Source organism: Caretta caretta, chromosome 11 (assembly GCF_965140235.1).
Source record: "Caretta caretta isolate rCarCar2 chromosome 11, rCarCar1.hap1, whole genome shotgun sequence".
Lineage (NCBI taxonomy): Eukaryota > Metazoa > Chordata > Testudines > Cheloniidae > Caretta > Caretta caretta.
This window is the reverse complement of record NC_134216.1, coordinates 5,350,685-5,370,003: the sequence shown is the minus strand read 5'-3', so window position 1 is coordinate 5,370,003 and position 19,319 is coordinate 5,350,685. Positions and strand designations below refer to the sequence as shown.

At 50.5% G+C, this 19,319-nt stretch overlaps 1 protein-coding gene across 13 annotated transcripts in view; it reads right to left on the bottom strand.

Annotated features, from left to right (window-relative positions):
- BIN1 (bridging integrator 1) overlaps window positions 1-19,319 on the bottom strand; it is a 154,528-nt gene that overhangs the window by 33,215 nt on the left and 101,994 nt on the right. For 10 of the 13 annotated variants that reach the window (XM_048869186.2, XM_048869182.2, XM_048869183.2 and 7 more), the window contains 4 exons: window positions 19,154-19,229; window positions 17,327-17,409; window positions 8,456-8,603; window positions 2,626-2,751 (listed from right to left, as the gene is read on the bottom strand). In XM_048869186.2, the coding sequence (XP_048725143.1) occupies window positions 2,626-2,751; window positions 8,456-8,603; window positions 17,327-17,409; window positions 19,154-19,229 (433 nt within the window). The remainder of the gene's footprint in view (window positions 1-2,625; window positions 2,752-8,455; window positions 8,604-17,326; window positions 17,410-19,153; window positions 19,230-19,319) is intronic. The other 3 variants (XM_048869185.2, XM_048869179.2, XM_075117727.1) reach the window with 1 other exon arrangement.

Genomic DNA, 19,319 nt, shown 5'->3' with positions numbered 1-19,319 from the left:
ATCATCTCCCCCGTGATTTTCCCTCAGCTTGGTTGCTGAAGCTGGATGCCCTGACTAAGCCAAAGCAGAACCTTACCCCAGCTGTGATGCCAGCAGTATCCGACAAGGACACTGGGGGAAAGCATCCAGCTGAGGTGGGCTCAGGCCACAAAATATGGATCTGGGTATCGGGCCTTTTGCCTTGGGGTGAGTCAGGAGCCCATGAATTTAGGATGCCCAGAGGTTTTAGTCTGGGCCCATCTCTCTGCCTGCAAACCTTTAATACTTAAAGTTAAACAAAGACTAATGGACCCTGCATAATATTTGTAAAATGTATCGAAATTGGGGAAAGGTCCAGTGTTGGATCCTGTCATGCCCTGGTCACTGCTGCCTTTCACCCCAAGTGGAGTTAATGGGGGAAATCCTGTCCCCACTAAAGTCAATGGCAAAACTCCCATTGATTTTAATGGGGCCAGGATTTCACTCCAATGCACAGATCCCCCAAACCAGAGCAATCCCGAATGGCTTCTAGACAGTCTCCTTCCCAGGCAGGTCAATGGACTTTATTAGAACCTTCTCATGTCCTGCTGGCAGTTTGCTTTGAAAGCTAGAAAGCTTAATATTTTCTTTAAGATCCCAGCCATTCACTATGGTTTCCAGCTTACAGAAGCCCCTGCAGAAATTGACATTCCAATAATCAATCAAGGGGCTGAGTACACTGACAAAGGCCAGTATGTTCAGAGGGACAGCAGACACCATACTGCCTTCATTGACCCCATGGTGCTCGGTCTGGTGGAGATGACAAGGTGTCATGCTACATGAAGAACACTGCAGGAGCAACAAACCATGGGAAATGCCAAAAATCACGCAATGCCAACTATTTTGGGCCAGATTCTGAGTTCAGTCACATGGGTGCAAATCCAATTAATTCAATGGAGTCACTCCAGATTTACCTTGGAGTAACCAAGTCTGGAATCTGCCCCTTTGTTGGGGGACAATTTAGCCCATAGACTTTTATAGTCTGCTTCCCTACGTTGGTTTAATATTATGTTGGACATCAGTATCAATACAGGAACTTGCACTGAAGGACATCTCTCCCCTCCCCCCAAAAGGAGAGGCCTCTGTCTGTGATGGCATGAGCCTGGCACAGCCAAGTTTTCAAGCAAAAATGTCCTCACTAAAAACAAAGGCAAGCGTCCACCGCCAGGCAGCTGTCAGCTAAATGTTGCTGAAAGAATATAGTAGCAGTGACAGGGTTGGGAGCCTGAAAGGCTTTGAGATAGGGTTGCCCACCCTCCAGGATTGGCCAGGAGTCTCCAAGAATTCAAGATTAATCTTTAATTAAAGATTATGTCACGTGATTAAATCTCCAGGAATACATCCAACCAAAATTGGCAACCCTAATTTGAGAGCTTTAGCAAAGGAGGAAAGATTTTGTTTTGAAGGGTGGGATTTTGGTCATTGGGGGTCCTTTGGTCAGAATGAACACGGACCCCCTTTAATGGTAACCCCTCCCACTGCCTGTTTGATGCTGAGTACTTGAACACTATTGCTGTCCACATCACCCCTCCACTCTGATTTCAACCAGCCTCCGTGATATCCCACTGTAACTTGAGGCCTAGCTTTCTTTCTCCCAACCCTGCGTGTCTTGTTTCTCCACAGTTGGGTGGAAGCTGGAAAGCCACAGGCCACTGAATTTGAGTTACAGAAGGAAAAGCGAGGACGACAGTTACAGAACAGCAGTGTTAGAGGTGTCACCTGGGTCTTTCAGGGATGAATTAAAAAAAACTGAACATAAAAGGCAGCGCGAGTCTCATAATTAAGCCAGAAAACTGGTCAGGCTCCCATCAGCCCAGAGAGTAGTACCCAGGGATCTAATACTGAATAGCCTGCCCATTTCCCCAGACCCCTTCTCCAGCTGCAAACCACGTTAAAGAGAAGGAGAGGAACATTTTCCCTTTGAAATTGCGTTTGATCTTCAGGACTTTAACTGCAGAGACTGAGCACTGATTAAGAGCCACCAGCCTCAGGCCAGCGCCACTCAGAGATAATGCTATTATAGAGAGCTGAAAGCAGTGAAAGGTGCCAGCAGAGGTCTCTAGAGACTGAAGTCCTTGATCCTCCGCCCCGTCTTGTAGGTGATTTCTTGCCCACTCCACCGTGTTCCTGAGACACTCCCTTTCCATACGAGAAGTGGCATTTCAAAGCCAAAGGAGCCTAATTTTCAGAGGCGCCAAGCGCCCATATCTACCTTCAGCTGGACCTGTCCTAGCCTCTGATTATCAGGCCCTGGGAGCGTACAGCAGCAGAGCAATGAGTGCCTCACCCAGGCCTGTTGGGAAGCATGTCTAGGCCCGGCCGCTCTTCGCCTGCACGGTGGACACAAGTGAGCGATAGCTTTGTGACCCCTTCACTAGGCGCCCCCCAGAGTCCTCCCTCTTCATTCTACACAGGCCACGAGAACAGCCGTCACACAGCCCCGGCTTCCGCAGTATCCGATTGGCAATCTCAGCCCCCGGCCATGCAGCGGCAGCCGGCCCCTCTGGCCCTGCCTCCTGACCAGGTTTCGTGGCGTGACACCTCTAAGCAGGGGACAGCGCCCGGGGCTGGGAGCAGACAGAAATAAGGCAGGGCAGAGCGGCTAACCTGCGAGGGGGTGGTCACGCTTATCTCGGGGACAAAATTGTCAAACAGACTGATGATGTTCTCGTGCTTGATCTCCTTGGAGGGGGTGTGCTTTGGAGGTGGCGGCACCGGAGGGCCTTTCCGCAACTGCATGCAAGCGAGCGAGCACACGACGACACCCAAAAAAACCAGAGACAGGAACCAGGTTAGCCAAAATAGAACCACAGACACAAGGAGGGGTCAAATAAATCAACATGGAAAGAGGGGAGGGGAAACCATCACACGCCTCCAGAGAAGGCTTGGCATCATTAGTTACACTTCAGCCGCGGGCGGGTCTCCCTCTGTGGGGGAGAAGCGTAACACAATTAATATGCATCACTCGGACATGCATATGTAATTAGAGCACGTGCAACCTTCCAGAGGACCACCGGGGTGACAGACAGGTTACTCAGCACACATTTCCACAGAGACGTCAGTGTGCTGGCCACTGCTCCCGCTACCTACCTGTTTGGTGTGGGCCTAGGGGCGTTAGAAGCCAAAGCAGATTGGACTTATTCACACGTGGACACCCAGTGGGCTGGATCCTGATCTCCCTTCCACTGGTTTCAGAGCATCAACTGCAGCATAAGCGAGACCAGATGGGGCTCCTCGTGAGAGTGACACCACCAAGACTCAGATCTGGGGTCACTGAAACATGTGAGAATGAGCTCGCCCGGAGCCTGTCGAGTCTCGGCTTCACAGGCGTGTAACGCTAGTGACAGACACCACTGAAGTCACAAGAGTCATGGGGGCATAAATCCAGGGGCAGGCAGTGGGGTCAGGCCATGCCTCTGTCCATATCTGACATCCTCCCTCACTTCACAGTGGGAGCCTTTGATTCAGTGCGGCATGCGCACTCTTTGGATGCTGTGGGAACATACTATAGGGAATGGCAAACCAGTTCAGGCACTGTTTGAATTTCCTTTGCCCCCAGATATCCGAGCTCAAACTGAACCTGCTGAGACGATGCTGATGGACTGGGGAAAAACAGTCTACTGTACAGTGTGGTGAAGATTTCCAGAACTGTAATATTGCTTAGCACCCCATAACACTTTCTATGTCAAAAAGCTTTATGAACATTAATCTTCTCATCCTACCTAAGGAGGGCGGTCATTATTATCCCCATTTGCAGCCAGGGAAAACTGAAGCAGAGAGCATGTGACTTGACAAAGGACAGACTGCCTATCAGTGTGAGATCTGGGATTAGAACATGCAGATCCTGGCTCTTGGGCTTGTGTTCACTCCACGAGGCTGCACTGCCCCCCCCCCCCCCCTCGGATGCATGAATGCGTGTCCTACCAGACATTTATTTGGCTAGCCACAGAAAATGCTAGCCAAAGGCTAATCTGCCCTGGCCAACGTGCCTGTAAGATTCCATAAACACATCTTCTGAACTACAGCTGGCTGCAGGCCCCTGGGTAGACTGTAAGCAAAAATGGAAGTGGCACTTTCACTTCCAGATCTCAGCTGTGTGGAAGCAGAAGTGCCAAAATGCCACAGGAACAGCCTCTCCCGCAGTATCCTGAGCCCAGCCAGATGCAGAAGGTACCACAAGTCTCATGGGAAAGACTGTTCTCCTAAGAGTGAAGCCAAAGTTTGCTGTCACAAGAGGCTCTGGGTACTAATCCAGAACCAAACACCGACTCTTTGGAAGTTTGCCCCTCTCCAATGCACCCATCCTCCTAATCGCTCATGGGGGTGGCTCTGTGGGCAATGACAGTAGTGCAATGACTAATCCTTCCACAGCGTTTATGTAGCCCACCGCACACTGCACCGCATCTGTACAGAGCCCTGTCACGGTGTCTCGATTCTGAATGGAAAGAATGCTCCCTGGACATGGTGGTTATACACTGAAGGAAATGGAATACCCTCCAGGCCAGCCTTCTGGTTCCAGCCCAGACTGGAGCTTGTATCCCCTATTCTGGTAAAACCAGACATTGTTCATTTTGAACAAGACCATCCGGAAGGACTCCGCTGCCCAGAAAGGAAGTTACACCCCCAACCCCATCTACTAAGCTTGGGCCGTGTTCGCCTGTAGCAGCGTAAGTCCATGGTAGCTCCATTGACTTCAGTGGCGTCGCTCCAGATTGACAGCAACGTAGCTGAGAGCCCAATTCCTGCCCTTGTGGTTTCATGAGGCCCACTGGTTCCGACGTCCAGGATCACCCTCACAGACCCATTAACGCGTGTGGAGACATGCTGGCCGTCACTTCATTAGGAGGCTAGACAGAGGCAGCTTTTCTGAAGAGAGAGATGGTAGGAAACAGCTCGAGAGCTGAAATAGTGACAACCCAACAGGATCTTTCTGCTAGGCACGGATCCTCTAAGTGCCTAGCACCCAGTGATGCCAATGGTCTCTCCTTTTGCCTCCTTTCCTGTCCGTTCAATATGCCCCTCTGTTGCTTTCCACACACCACGCTGGCTGCTAGCATCAGTGTACCCTGGGGTGGGGGGAGGACGTAGCCAGGGTATTTCACATCCCTGATGCTGTCCACTCAGGGCTTATCACCCCAGACTGAGTCATTTACCCCGTGACTTGCCATCACCCACGTACATCCCATACAAAGCTTCATATTAAACACTGATAACTGAGGGAGCAGCTTTTGTGCTTTAACTCATGTGGCTAAGTGCTCTGGGTTTTTCCACCCACACACTAAGAGCTGGGAATAAGGAGGAGGCCATGTGGCCTATCCAAGTCTGCCCGGTGTCATTCCTCCCTTCAGTTGTTTGGAAACCCCCTCGCTGTCTTCCACACGTCTGGATCCAGCTCCCTCTCTTGTGCTTGATGCACCGACCCAGAAGGTCACGCTGACGGCACACCGCCCGTATCTGCACTCCTCACGGCAGCAGCCAGGTGAACTAGGCATGCACCAAAAAACAGCTGCCAGCAAATGGCAGCATCAGCCGCATTAAGGCCCACCTTGGCCTGTTCCAGCGGCTGTTACTGCCAGGCCGCTTAAATACACTGTACAGCAGAACCCCGATTACCTGATCCAGTTGGAACCGGGGCCAGATCAGATAACCAAAAAGCTGGAAAAACCGGAGAATGGGCAGCAAGGCATCTGTTGTCAGCCCCACGTCAGCTGGGGCTCCCGCTGCCAGCTCCGGGTGGCTGTGGGTTCGGTTAATACCGAGAGCCAGGTACTAGAGGCTCGGTTAAATGGGGTTCGACTGTATTCTGCTTGCTTAACAGCGACCAATCCATCCCCCTGCTGCTGCAGTTAGCCAGCCTGCCAGGGGAGCACCCAGGGCATTGCAAGATCGAGGAGAACGTGCTATTTAAAGGGAAGAGGAGGGAGGGGAAAGCTTGTCTCAGAGGAACGAGGCAGAGGATGGGCTGAGAGAGCCCTGCAGAGAGAGGGCCACACCTGCTCTCCACTCAGCAACTCAGGACCTCTCCAAACTGCAGACACACTTCAGAGATGATGGAGGCAGACAAGGCTCCATTGCAGGAGGAGGGTGGGAGGGGACGATGCTCCCTAGCTGGCCAGGGCAGAGCTGAATAGGGAGCAGGGGGCGCTGCAGGGAGAATGGAGGTGGGTTATTCTGAAGTACTTCGCAGAACGGGAGGGAGCCGGAACATTTGGCTCCATGTTCATTCCCACATCCCACACACAGCCCCTGCTCCGGTTTCCGATCCAGAGTTCTGGGACAGTCGACGAGAGCCAGGCGGAAGTTCAGACCCAGGCCTGTAACTCGGTCGGAGCAATGGGAGTTCAGTCTGAGCAGAAGGTTGAGTAGCATGTGGGGAAAGGTGTTGGAGGGAGGGACGGGGACAGTGTTACTCAGGCTGGAGGAATTCCATCCTGCCACGGTGCTGGGGAGCGAACTAGCCCTTCCCCAAGAGCCTCCCAGATCACTCGTGCTGCCATCACTGGACAAGGTGAGCGTATCACCAAGACAACGGGCAAGGCTTGTGCCCTCTTGGCGCCATGCTGCCCCCAAGCCCAGCCAGACCTCATCTTCTCCTTGAAGCTGTCGGCAGAGATCCCATGGCCTTACCCCTCCAACGCGCCAACAGGCATTGAGCCACTCATTTAAATGGACACTGCAATCCAATGGCTGTGGAGCGGCAAGCCTGGTCCTCTCTCTGGATGTTGATGGCTAGAGATTGAGTAGGCGATGTGGTGTCCTTCCCCTTTACATGCACACCATTGCTGCTCCAGGGAATTAAACATTCACCACCCACAGCCCTGGAGTTAGCTGCTGTCAAAGTTTTTTTTTTCCCCATTCTGTTATTGCTCCAGCTATGCTCTCCACCTCTCCTGCAAGGTGAATGCCACCAAGTAATACACTGTTCCAGTCTAAAAACTCAAACGGACAAGACACGGCACATTCCATCCCTGCAGCACAGGGAGGATTTTCAGGGTCTGGGGTTATATCGCTGGCCAACAATTGCACAAGGAGATGCAAGGTGATGGCCCAGGAGGAAGAGCAGACAGGTCCCTGCAATGGAAGAGAAAATAGAACCAAGACCAACAGCCGTTGAGGAAGGTTGGAGGGAAAAGATGAGTTTTTTCTAACAGGGCTTTAGAAAACGCTGCCAGGTACCTACGTACCTCAAAGGGCTAAGACCGACCATGAAAGGACTTTCATGAGGCTGTGAACATCTCCCTGCCCTGACCCAGATGCATGACTCCACCTCACCTGGACTTCAGGAAAGCTTTGATCTGTAGCCATCTCGGCTGAAGAGTGATTTTTTCCTCCGGTTAGGATGCTATTAGGCCAGAACCACTGAGAACCAGGATTCTTCCATTGGAAAGATAATCTACTGAAGTCACCTACTGAAGTCCATAGACTTATGCCACACCTGAATTTGGCCAGCTAAGTTTATTCTGCATTTCCCATCCACCCACTCCTTTCACTCCCTCTTATGTGAAGATGGTAGAGAGCTGCAACAGATTTAATTTTCTTTAAAGCAGAGAATAAAAATTATGAAGCCCGTCAGCTGAGAATCCAGCTATGGTGATATTGCAAGTGGCAACCGACACCATATTTTAAAAAATACCACTTGGGGTTTCACATGTGAGGAAAAAGACCAACGAGCAAAAAAAATTAGCTTAAATTAAATGTGTGCAGCAATTATGGTGCAGGGACCACAAGGTGCAGACTAAGCCCTGCTTTTCAGAGTATTTGGAGATCAGCATTGCCAAAATGGCTCAGTGGCTCAGCCTGTCCAGCACGTTGTCTCCCAACAGTGGCCGGCATCAAACGCTGCAGTGGAAAGTATTAGAGTCCCCACAAGGGACAAGCCTCTTCCTGGCCTCCAGTAGTCAGCAGTTGGCCTACTCCTTGAAGCACGAGGATTTATTGCCCTTATTGTTCACCCTGTTTGATGTAATTGTGGATGTTCTCCTTACCCATGTCAGTGTCTGATCCTTTTTTGGATAGTGCTCAACTATTGGCTTCAATGATATCCTGTGGCAATGAGTTCCACAGGTTAATTAGGTGTAGGGTAGAGAACAAACTTCATAGCTCAACTCTGACCTTTACCCTCTCTGAATGGTCAGACACCACCCTGGTAGAGGGGTATTATTTCGTTTCCTATGGAGTACACATGTTAACAGCATTCAAAAGGAATTTCAGGGCTTGATTAGCATTCTCCCGGCAATAGAGCAATGGACAGGGAGCAACTGATCTTATCAGACAGGCAGCACCTGCCACACAGGGATCCAGGCCATTCCACAAGATGGAGAGCAGACACCATCTCATATGCTCAATAGCAGCCAGAGACCTGTCTTGTGTGGCCCACTGAGCCTTTGGCAACAGTGATGTCATTGCTGGGGCTAGGTTAACATCGGGAGGACACTACCTGAGACGGTGACTTAGGGATGCCAGCCCCGGGTGTTTCCAATGAGGACGGTTCCAGCTCATGGTTGACGGTCTTGATCTCGGGGCTGGTGATGGGGGACCCGTCGGGTGGAGGTGAAGGGCTTTTGTTTGCTTTCACAGTACTGTCGCTGCAGGAGAGAAAGCAAAGGAGAGTCAGAACAAGCCGCAGAATGAGTTATTCTGATCAGACAGACTGGTCCAGCCAGCCCTCTTGGTCTCAGTTCTCCGACTTCAGTGCCCACACCTGCAATCGGGGACCCTACGTCCAGTATCAGGCAGCGTGTATAAGCTTCTGAACAGCTTCTTGCCGAGTCACCCTCAATCCAATGCATCGTGCAGTAGGAACTCATGCAGATCACGATATATTAACCTACGTCACTGCCTTGCATGCGCATGGGTGCACTTAGGGAAGAGACACAGTCTATATTATATATATATATATATATATATATATATATATATAGGAAACCTTAGTTCTGACGTTTCCCAACTTTTGAGCGTTTGACTTTGCAACCTCAATCGCGCCCTTTCAACAGTTTTTTTTTTTGAGCATCATCTCCTAGCTTTTTAAAAACACACACTGAAAAAAAAAACAAATTCTGTCCTGTGGCATTATGCGGACACCCACATAAGCCTCTGCCACTTGAGCTAACAAAGAAACAGACAGCAGTAGCAGGTGATCATCCTCTGTGGGGACCAGCACGAGAGGGGGACGAGACCTTTGCCAGAAGGTTTCACAGATACTTGCTGACAGCAGAAGAGGTCAGGTCTGCTGAGAGGTCAGGAGTCTTGCGCTCCATCCCAGGCTCTCAAGGGCAGTGTGTTCTAGCGGACAAAGACTCACAGAATTGTAGAAGATCAGGGTTGGAAGAGACTTCAGGTCATCTAGTCCAACCCCCTGCTCAAAGCAGGGCCAACACTGGTTCTGCTCAAAGCAGGACCAACACTCAGCTGTCCAATTCCCCAAGCTTGACCCTTTCTGCCCTGTCGCGTCCCATCTGTCCCTATCCTGGTATTGTCTGTTCCCCACCCGGCTCCCAGTCCCATTCTCCATACCTAGCCAGTCCCGCTTGCCCCTCCTCAGGCTGCTCAGGCTTGTCCCAGTCTTCTTGCCTTGCCAGTCCCAGCCTCGCCCTCCAGACTCACAGTCCCTGTTCCAGTGTCCCACCATAACTCCCAGTCCCAGTTATTCCGCCCCCCCGATTCCAATCCTAGTCCTTTTTGCCTTTCCCAGTCCCCCCGCTTAGCTCCTTGTCCCAGGCTCCTTGCCCATCCAGTCAGTTTCCCCTTCCTGACTTCTCATCCTACCTGTCACTTCCCCCGCCTCAACCTCTAGTCCCTATCCCCATTGGCTCCAGGCTCAGTCTCCCCCAGGCTCCTTGTCCAATCTCAGTCTCGGCCCCCACCCACTGGCTCCCAGTTCCCCACCCCCACCATCTCCACCCTGGCTCTCAGTCCCAGTCTCCCCTCTGACTCCCAGTTTCCCTCCCCCACCCCACCATCTTCCAATTCCAGCTTTCCCTTCCTCTCAGGCGCCTTGTCCCAATCTACTCCCCCTGCATAGGCCAAACATTTCCTCCTAGCCTCTTTCTCAGAAACAGCTGAACCCTTTTCGGCTGAAATTATCAAAATCAATTCAGCTTGAGGCAGACATTTGGCGTGGAAAATTTCAACCCAAACAGTTAAAGTATGGCAATGTTATAAGCAACTGAAAACAGGGTCTTATAATGGGAAGTGTCGGGCAACCTTAGTAAGGGACAGTACTACCAGCCCCACCTATAATGAAAAAGAGAAAATGCAACGGTGTTTAAGAGGCAGCTCTTCTGTTACATAACTAAAGCCAGCAGACATGTCTTGTAGGGACAAGGCATGGTCCCTCCACTGTGGCAGGAAACACACTGAGGACAGCCACCTGGTCCATAACACAGTACACTCTAAAACCTGGATTAGACCCACTCTAAAACCAGATGGGACTCAGAACCTCAGTCCCCATCCCATCAGGCAACAATGCACTCCCTGTATGTCCACTTGAAACAGAAATGCACTACGGTACCCATGTTCTGGTGGTAGTCATTGGCCAACAGTGGCATGTAGATGCTCACACCCTCGGAGGATGCACTACGGTCTCATGCTTACATACAAAGTCTTGCGACAGGGTGGAGCAAGAACCAAGAGGCATTTAAATATTTCTCTCCATTCAAAGCAAGCATCAGCCTTTGAGCCCCCGATCCCACCTCGTTCCCCAACCTCACAGAGACGCCACCCAAGAAGTAGTCACTCCACGCTCTCATGCAGATTAGAGGTTTCTAATGACGTTCACATCAGCAGCATGACAACAAGATGCAAAAAACCCAACAGCTTTCTATGTCGACAGCTCTCACCCTGTGCGTGATATGGACCTGGAGAAGAAGCGGGTGCTTGTTGGGAGGAAACCAGGAATGGGTCACAAGCATGCATCCAACCCTCCTGCTCTTCAACTTGAATGGATTTGCCTACTGGGTCCTCCTCAGATGTCCCTTAAACTACTGCAGTGTGGCCGGTGCGAAGGATTGTGGGACACAGCTGAGGAGTGACTAAGTGGGGAGGTGCTAGGAGGGAAGAGGCTGAGAACTTCTGCTGTAAATCAGAGTCACAGCAACCTCAATATAAGCAGTGTGTAGCAAGCTAGTTAGTCACCTGTCAGTATCAAGTACACCACCTCCTCCCATCCTGTGATTTCTCATTTCTAGGGCACAGAGGAAGGGGCTGGCCTCACTAGGCTCCCAAGCTCCCCACCAGCTTCAGAGCGACTCGGTTAAAGCTGCATTGCTCAGGCTGACTCAGCGACTCAGTGAGAGTGCAGGGCATAGCCAGATGAGACCCAGGTTTCGAGCCTGGTCCCCAGCCTCTTGCTTCCAAGCCGACTCCCTCCAACAGTGCCCCCTTCTGGTGATTTCGGAGTAGCACACGTAGGAAGGAAAGGATGGGATGGGCTTGCCTGGGACCAGAGCCTTGCATGGGACTGTTTAATCCTGCTCCCGTCCTGCTCTGTAATACCTGTTCCCGCCCGCCGATGCATTGTTTCTTGCATTTTTATCCCACTCCCCCAAAAACCTTAGATCCCATAAATCCTGCAAGAGACAGATTCCCCCAGGCCACAAAAAAAAAAAAAAAGGTTGGTTAACACATTTATAAATGGAATTCAGGAACAACATTTACCACTAAAAGAATAAAATAAATCTCACTTAAACCATTTTGTGATTTAGCGTTTTCCTTCAAATTGCCACACTCTGGTTTTGATTACCCAGCCAATCCTGCTCACAACAAAGCACATTTTACCCACTCCCGCTGTTATGGCAGCGGGTCCTGCAGGACCCCAGTCCCGCTGCAGGGCTCTGCCTGGGACTGTCTGTGCCAGAAATATGGTAATTACAGAGGAGTGTTCCAAGAGATGTTTGGGGGAGCATATAATTCAGCTGCGAGAAGAGTTGGGGATTGATTGCACACCCCTATTCCCTACCACTGGGGGGAAATGATGCATTCTTTGGTTTGATTATAAAAAGCTTTATTGCTAGAAGGAAAACATCTATCCAGGTTCCACTCTGGGATATGTATAGAAGCTCCTTGTTCTAGGGGGCCCAAACACCCAGGGCTTCCTCCAGTCCACCAGATGTGGACAGCAAAGCCAGGGAGAATCCCGCCAGCAGGAGGAGTACCCAGGGGAACAATAAACCCCCAGTCAGGCAGCCATATGGGGCCGCTTCAATCCTGCTCAGCTTCCATGAAATTCTAAATTATGGGCCAGGTGGCCTCGCGCCATTGGCATCTGGTCCTGGATTTTCCAAAAAGGAAGGAAAAACTTAAAGGAAGAGAACAGCTCTGTGTGCAGATGGGGCTCAGGGGTAGCACCGCCCTCCTTCTCCCCTCTGCTCTCATTTGTATGAGCTTTAGGCAATGCTTAATCAGCCCAGCAGTGCCAAGGCTCTCAACTGCCAGGCCCGGAGGTGCCAGGGCTCAGCCTTAGAAAGCTTTGGCACAAATTAAGCCCTGGCCTTAGGGACATACTCAGTCCTAGGATAACATTATGGGAGTTTGGCCCTGAGAGTCTCAGTCTTAGTATAAAATTAAGCAAACGATGAATCTGAGCCCCAGACTCCTCCCCTTGGGGTGCGGAGAACAAGACCCTGATATGGATTGGAGTAAAGATGCCATATCTCAGGGCCCCTCCGTGACTCTTGAAGTGGATCATTTGTCTGAAACGGACACATCTCAAAGGGCCTAGCTAATGCCCTAGCTACAGAATAGACACCACCCAGCCAGCTGTGTGCCAGCTTCCACACCCGTGTGCCTGGAGGGTCTTCAGATTCCAGTCCCGTTCACTCACTGGCATCTCTGATGACACTTCCACCAACCGTGGTACGGGCACCTGGCCCGTCAGGAACTGATGCAACCCACCAACTCATTCGCAGTCTTCAGGGGGCAGTTAATTTCAGACCCTACCAGGGATGTGAACTGGTGCCCCATAGGTGAAAGGCTCCACACATCTAGCTGCCCCTTTCTCCTTTAGGCCCATCCCATTTCCTTCCACGCCACCTGCCTTAGGTTTAGCAGGCCCCGGACCAAAGCCCTTGGTAAGTCACGGCCATTTACTGCCAGTTGAAGCTTTTTGCTGCTCCAGGAAGGAAAATGCCAAGTGCTAATTCTGTCTGCTCCTGAAACCTTTTCCAACCCCAGTGTGGTTGTTTTAACTATTCCACGGCACTGCATTCTAGGAGCCAGCTGGGATTAAAATTATTTTTTCTGACTAGTCTTGGTAGAAAGTGTCAGCACAGAGTCTAAGGAACCCCCAAGCTAGGAAATGCTTCTACACAATTATGCAACTATTCTTTTCTCCGCCTTGTGCATTCAGTCCCGCTCTTAAGTCTCCCTTTACATAGGCACCCAATTTCCTACGTGTTTCCACTTTAGTTACAACATGCATGTAGCCATCAGCTACAACCACTAGGTGGTCAGACTACTCTGTGTATTGAAACAGAAGTTACAACCATGTGCTTTTTAAAAGGCAAGAGGCTTGACTCCCCGCTGCTTCTACCTGGTGCTGTGATTCGCACCTGTGCAATGTGGTAGCATTTTATAGCCACATTGCACTGATCCATGTTACTGGTGTCACAAGGGGCAAAGCATGGGGAATCCAGGTTCAGCCAGGAGAAGGGTCGTAGCAACTTATTTCCCCTTACGCGGGCAATAAATCAGAACACATTCAAAAGGAAAGCTCCATCTCGGGGAAAGGAGACCTTTTTAACCGTCAAAGTCGCGCCAGTTTAAATCAGCTTTTAAAACAAATCACACTTTTAGTTAAACCAGAGCAGCTCTGAACCCAGACAAAGCCTGACGGCTCGAACAGCTATGGAGTCTGAGTTTCAGGCCAGAACGGACCTCCTGTGTGTCACAGGCCGCCAATATCTCCTAGCACCCTCCAACGAAGACCAACAACCAGAAAGGGAGCAGGGATTCAAACCAGGAATAAGAAATTATTAGGATTAGTCAGACATGCAGAAATCTCCAATGATTCCACGGGGCCAGAAACACACTGAGTCATGCAAGGAACTCCGTTCCAGTCCCCAAGTTAACACCCCCCAGGCTGTTAGAACATGGCCTTCTATTCCACTCAGACACGTCTCATAATGCTGCTCTCCATACCGATACCTGCTCATCTTCTTCTTCAGCCTGGAGAACAGTTTAGTTTTCTTTCTGGTGGGGATGGCACACAATGATTTCCATTACCAGATAGCACAGCCATGGGGGAGCAAACGTTAAGGTGCCATGCACCAATGAACCTGGTACCACAGGATGATTGTATTCAAGCCCTTTCTTCTCCTAGCATCTGGGTTTGATCTATGTGCTAGGTGGCAGAGCACAGGACAGGACTTCCTGTGCATGACAGGGACTTGCATGAGCACTGGCAGCGTTAAGAGATGTGAATTTCCCCTGGGGACCGTGGGGCAGATCTGCAGAAAGAGGCAGATGTGTAGAAAGCCAGACAGGCAGGGATCCATAAATAGTCTCATTTCACAGGTGGGCAAATGGAGGTTGGGAAGTTACAGTCCCACAGTGAGCCAGCAGAAGACCTGGGGTTAGAAGCCAGGGATCCTGACTCCCAGTTCCCCATTCTCCCCACCTGCACTAACACCAGCTTACACTGCTCCCTTCCATTTACACACTCAAAGCACACAGGAGTCACACCAAGCAGAATTCCTCATAAAGACAGCATGCTGACATAACAGGGGACCTGTCCCATCTCTCCACCCATCTAGATCCATTTCCTTTCACTCTCTCCATCTCCAGCCCCCGTCCCTGTGTATAAAAATGAGGGGGATCATCTGCTCTTATTGCAGGCCATGATCTGCAATGAGAAAGGAAAGGGGCATTTCCCCAACCCCACCGGACAAGATTCCCCAGCAAGATGCTGAGGAGCTACTTGGAGAGATGGAAATTCCCAATTGGGTTTCCTGCCATCTGCAAAAATTTATTGTCCCGACAAAAGTTTGACGCCATCCAACCCCGTCCCTGGGTACCTGTGTGGAACAGCTCTGTTACAGGATGGGTCTGGACCCTCGGTAGAGCCCAAAAGCAATGCATCAGGAGAGAGAAGGAGAATGCTTTTCTGTTTGCAAAGATCTCCATCGCTCTGGCTCAGAGCATGTGTGGAGTGGTTCAGTGGGGCAACTGGGCATGGAGGGAAAAGATGGAGCCAAGCCCATGAGTTTCTACACATTCAGGGTTTTCCATGTTTATTTTCCCTCCTAAGGGCATGAGCTCTTCCAGCCAGCCACGGTGCTCTGGGCTACAGCAGAGGGAGCTGGGCTGCCTCACATCCTACAGATGAAGCTGGAGGCTTGCCTGGGCCAGAATTGTACCGATGGAAAATTTTATTTTCTTGGAAACTTTTGTTGGGGAGGCCTCGCTGCTGGCCAGGAGTCACAAGTATTCATAAAAATAAACAAAACGTATGTTGAGTTGTCGTTACTGCATTCCACTGGGCCAAAGTTAAAGCATCAGCTGCCTCCTCATCCCTCTCTTGTGGTTTGTGCCTTCCATCTGAGCAGACTTCAGGAGAGTGTCCCAATCATTTTGATTAACCAGGACTGGATGCCATCTGGAGGGAATCAGAGCCCCATTGCTCATGAGAGGAGATCTTCCCCGTATGAACCCATCCCAGTGGACTGGCAGGATGGAGCTGGCTGCATTAGGAAAGGGACCAGGGAAGAAGAACCCTGTACTGCTGAGGTGGAACAGCAGCTGCATTGAAGTCAATAGCAAAACTCCCATGGGACTTGAAGGTGGCCAGGATTTCATCCCTGGTGTCTTTAGAACTGTAAGGATCTCACCTGCTCCCAGCTGAGAAAGATCCAGCACACCAGAAACCCATCCTCAAGGTATGGGGATGGGCTAGGGTTTTGCAAGGTCACTGGACTCTATGGCCAAGAGCAGACCCCAAACTTCTGTGCTGGCTACATCACAGATCTCGTTGTGCCTGCTGTGGAACAATGGACAGACACTCTTCTGGAAGGGAGGGGGTAGAAAAGAAGGTCTGCTACATAGCACAGGACCCATCTACCACGGGGTAGGAAATGTTCTAACACAGGAGTGCCCCATTGGGTTCATAACATCTTTTGGTAGAGGATAGAAGAGTGTTTCTCTTTCAGGTCCCCATGCACAATGTTGCAGTCTGGGTTGCGAAGTCTTCAGGGGGATGTCTGCTAGATGGGGAGATGGAAACCACCATCTCCATCAAAAACATTTCTACTGGTCTTAAGTTTCATGGAAGTTTGTATCAACACAGGTAAAATTTGGCCTCCTACTTAGGATAACACCTTCACCTTTAAAGTTGACGAATTGTACAAACCCACTGGTACTGGGTTTTGTGTTTGCAACAAAGGGTTAAATTGGGAGGGGAAGGAATAGGAGTCCACAGGGGTCCCCACAGCTGCTCTAACCTTTCAACAGCTGTCCTGGAGCAAGGCGCATAGGCTGAAGTTACCACTGATATCATGCTAACTCCCCCATATGCGGATTTGGCATTTATGTTGCATTACTGCTCACCCAGCATGTGGGATGAGCAGCAGCTGGAAGCCAGAGGCCCACATTGCTTCATCACTCACGCATTTGGATGGGAGCCAGATACAGCCTCAGCCACAGCCTGACCTTCCCACCACCTTAACTGGAAAGGCTTGAGATTTTTCAGTTAACCAACAGATTTGCAGTTAATCAACAAGGACCAGATTCTGCTCAGACAAAAAAAGGATCCTGTGGATGCTAGCACTTTGCAGAGACTCCTGGGGCATATTAGAGGTCTGATGTTCCCTAAACGCAAAGGCCAAACTCCTGTGAGGCTCGAACGGTACCCATGAGATTTGCCCGGGCAAAACTGCCATTTGCATGCACAAAATGGGTAACTGCACACAAGAGTTTGCCACCTAGAGATTTGGGTTTGGTGACCAGAGGTGGGATGGAGAGGGGCAGTGGATAGGGGAGATGGGACATGTTACTCTTGTTTCCGTGACTCAGAGGAGTTTTGGTCTTAGATGTGTGTCTGAGGGTGAAGCCCATGATCTGGAAGTGGAACTGTCCCTCTGTGCAGCCTGACCCGCAATGAGAAGCGCTGGGTGGGTCAGTTCTGCATCTTGGGCGTGGAGTGATCTATTGAGAGCCACTAGGTGACCGCCACATAGGATGAGGAAGGAGAACTGAAATCGACAGAATGCAGATAAAAATCAATTCACTCGCCCCGTAAGAGACATTTCCACAGAGGCCTCCCACCTGCTCCTTCGACGTCTGCAGGGGAAAGCGCATCGCTCCAATGGTGACTCACCTTGGCTGTGCTTTAATGGGGAAGGCGTTGCTCGAGTACTGCTTGTCTAAGTTCATCAGGACATCGTTGAGGTTTTGGTTCAACTGTAAAAAGAAGAGAACCCTAAGAAGCAGGTGGGGAACAGGCTGGCTAGCCAAGGCAGAGACCTGCATCAGGACCATGATGCCCCAGAAGGCGGCACACTGCTGGTGAAACTGGGCCCACCTTCGTTCCGGCCCCTCCTTGGCCACCCCCTTTTAACAGAAACATAATCCGGAAGCACTAAAGTAATCCACGCATTCTTTAAAGTTCCAAACCATGAAGTGCCACCAGCACCCCCTAAGGAGCTTGTGTGTCTGATTTACCAACTACCCTGCTCAGGTCTTCTCTATTTCCTGCCTTTCTCCAACCTCCCCGATATTACCAGGGACCTCTGCATAAGCCTCGAACCTCATCTGTGTCGACACCAGAGGTTACTACTATTAAATGGCTGGGTCACAAACAAAATTACAGGCCAAAGTCACCATTTGCACTAAGATCCCACTCCATCAGTGTCAATGGTATTGCACCCTCCATGCCAGCAATTAATTTGATCCTACAGCTCTAATAAGCAGCAGATGACTTAAGGAACAAAAGGTCCTGGTTTCCTGCATGTGTCCCCAAACAGCAAAAAACTGGGGAAGAGACCTGTAAAACATGACACAGGAGGAAGATTCTCTCTAAACTAGTGGTCCTCCTCCCTTTACTGCGGTCTGCCCCCCCCTCACCCCTCAGGAGCCAAGGCTGGGAGTGGGGACATGGCTCCAGGGGCAGGGATGCAGACAGGGGTAAGGGAGCCAAGACTGGGGGTGCAGCTAGGGGTGGGGCTGGTACCAGGAATGAAGCCCTGGCCGGAGGCCAAGGCTGGAGGGAGGCAGGGAGTGGAGCTGCGGCCGTGCCATGGTGGGTGCCATGGCCGGGCATGGGGCCAGGAAGTGGGGCCATGGCCGGGGCCGGAGCAGAGCTTGGGGCAGAGTGGGGTTAGTGGTTTGTAGCATTACTGTAGAACACTGGCATATTTTGTAAGTGTCCCTGTGAAGTATCAGCAGAACTTGATGCTAAAGTTTAAATCATGCCAGCCATTTCCTTACTGTGAGTAGTTACCTCTGGGAATTTAACAACCATAATGTTGCTTAGCTGCTGTATTGTTGCCCGGACTACAGATAGAGAACAAAAGTATCTGTTTTCACTTGGGTTCCCCGTCTCCTCATAAAAGATTAGCAGGATGTATAGGGAATGTATAAATCATGTGGGCAACGCACAAGCCTGGAGGACTCCGGGAGTTATTTCAAATCTGTTTAAGTTAAATGAAAACAAAAATTCTGGATGAAAGTAATTGTGTTGGCCTTGCCACTGACTACCCCTCAGACCTCTTGAGGGCCTGGCTAGGGCAGCTACAGAACAAGCATGGAGCAACTAAGCCATCTGCTCCTTGAGATACTCCTTAGGGCATTGAAGGTTTACTACAGATGGCACCTTTGCTACCAGTTTATTCATTTTAGTAAGTGAAACTCTTTACCCAAAAGTTTGAAGGTGCTGAATCAGACTGGCTTCATTCATTGCTTCTTTGACTCCAGGTGGGATCCACTGATTTTAGGGGGAATATGCCCCAATCAACAATACTCCCAGCTGAAACCTGTAAGATTCCCTGCAGCAACCGGATGGCTATTTAAATAGGGATGTTACAACTGTAAAGCCATCAGGACAAGCACTGGCTTCTTGTACAGCCCTGGGTGCATTTGCTGCACTGCACAAGTGTCTGTTAATGATAATAGCACAGCAAATGAATAAAAGGGCCAGCAACCTTACCTTGCTCATTTCTTTATGGAAGTTCTCTTCTAGGCCTGCTATACTCTGGAATGTGTTGACATAGAAACCAACACGACTGCCAAATGAAAACAGAGCAAGAGTTAGTGGATACATGTGGCTCTTCCAAGATCGGTGGACTTGATTTCCTTTGCTAACCCCTTCCCCC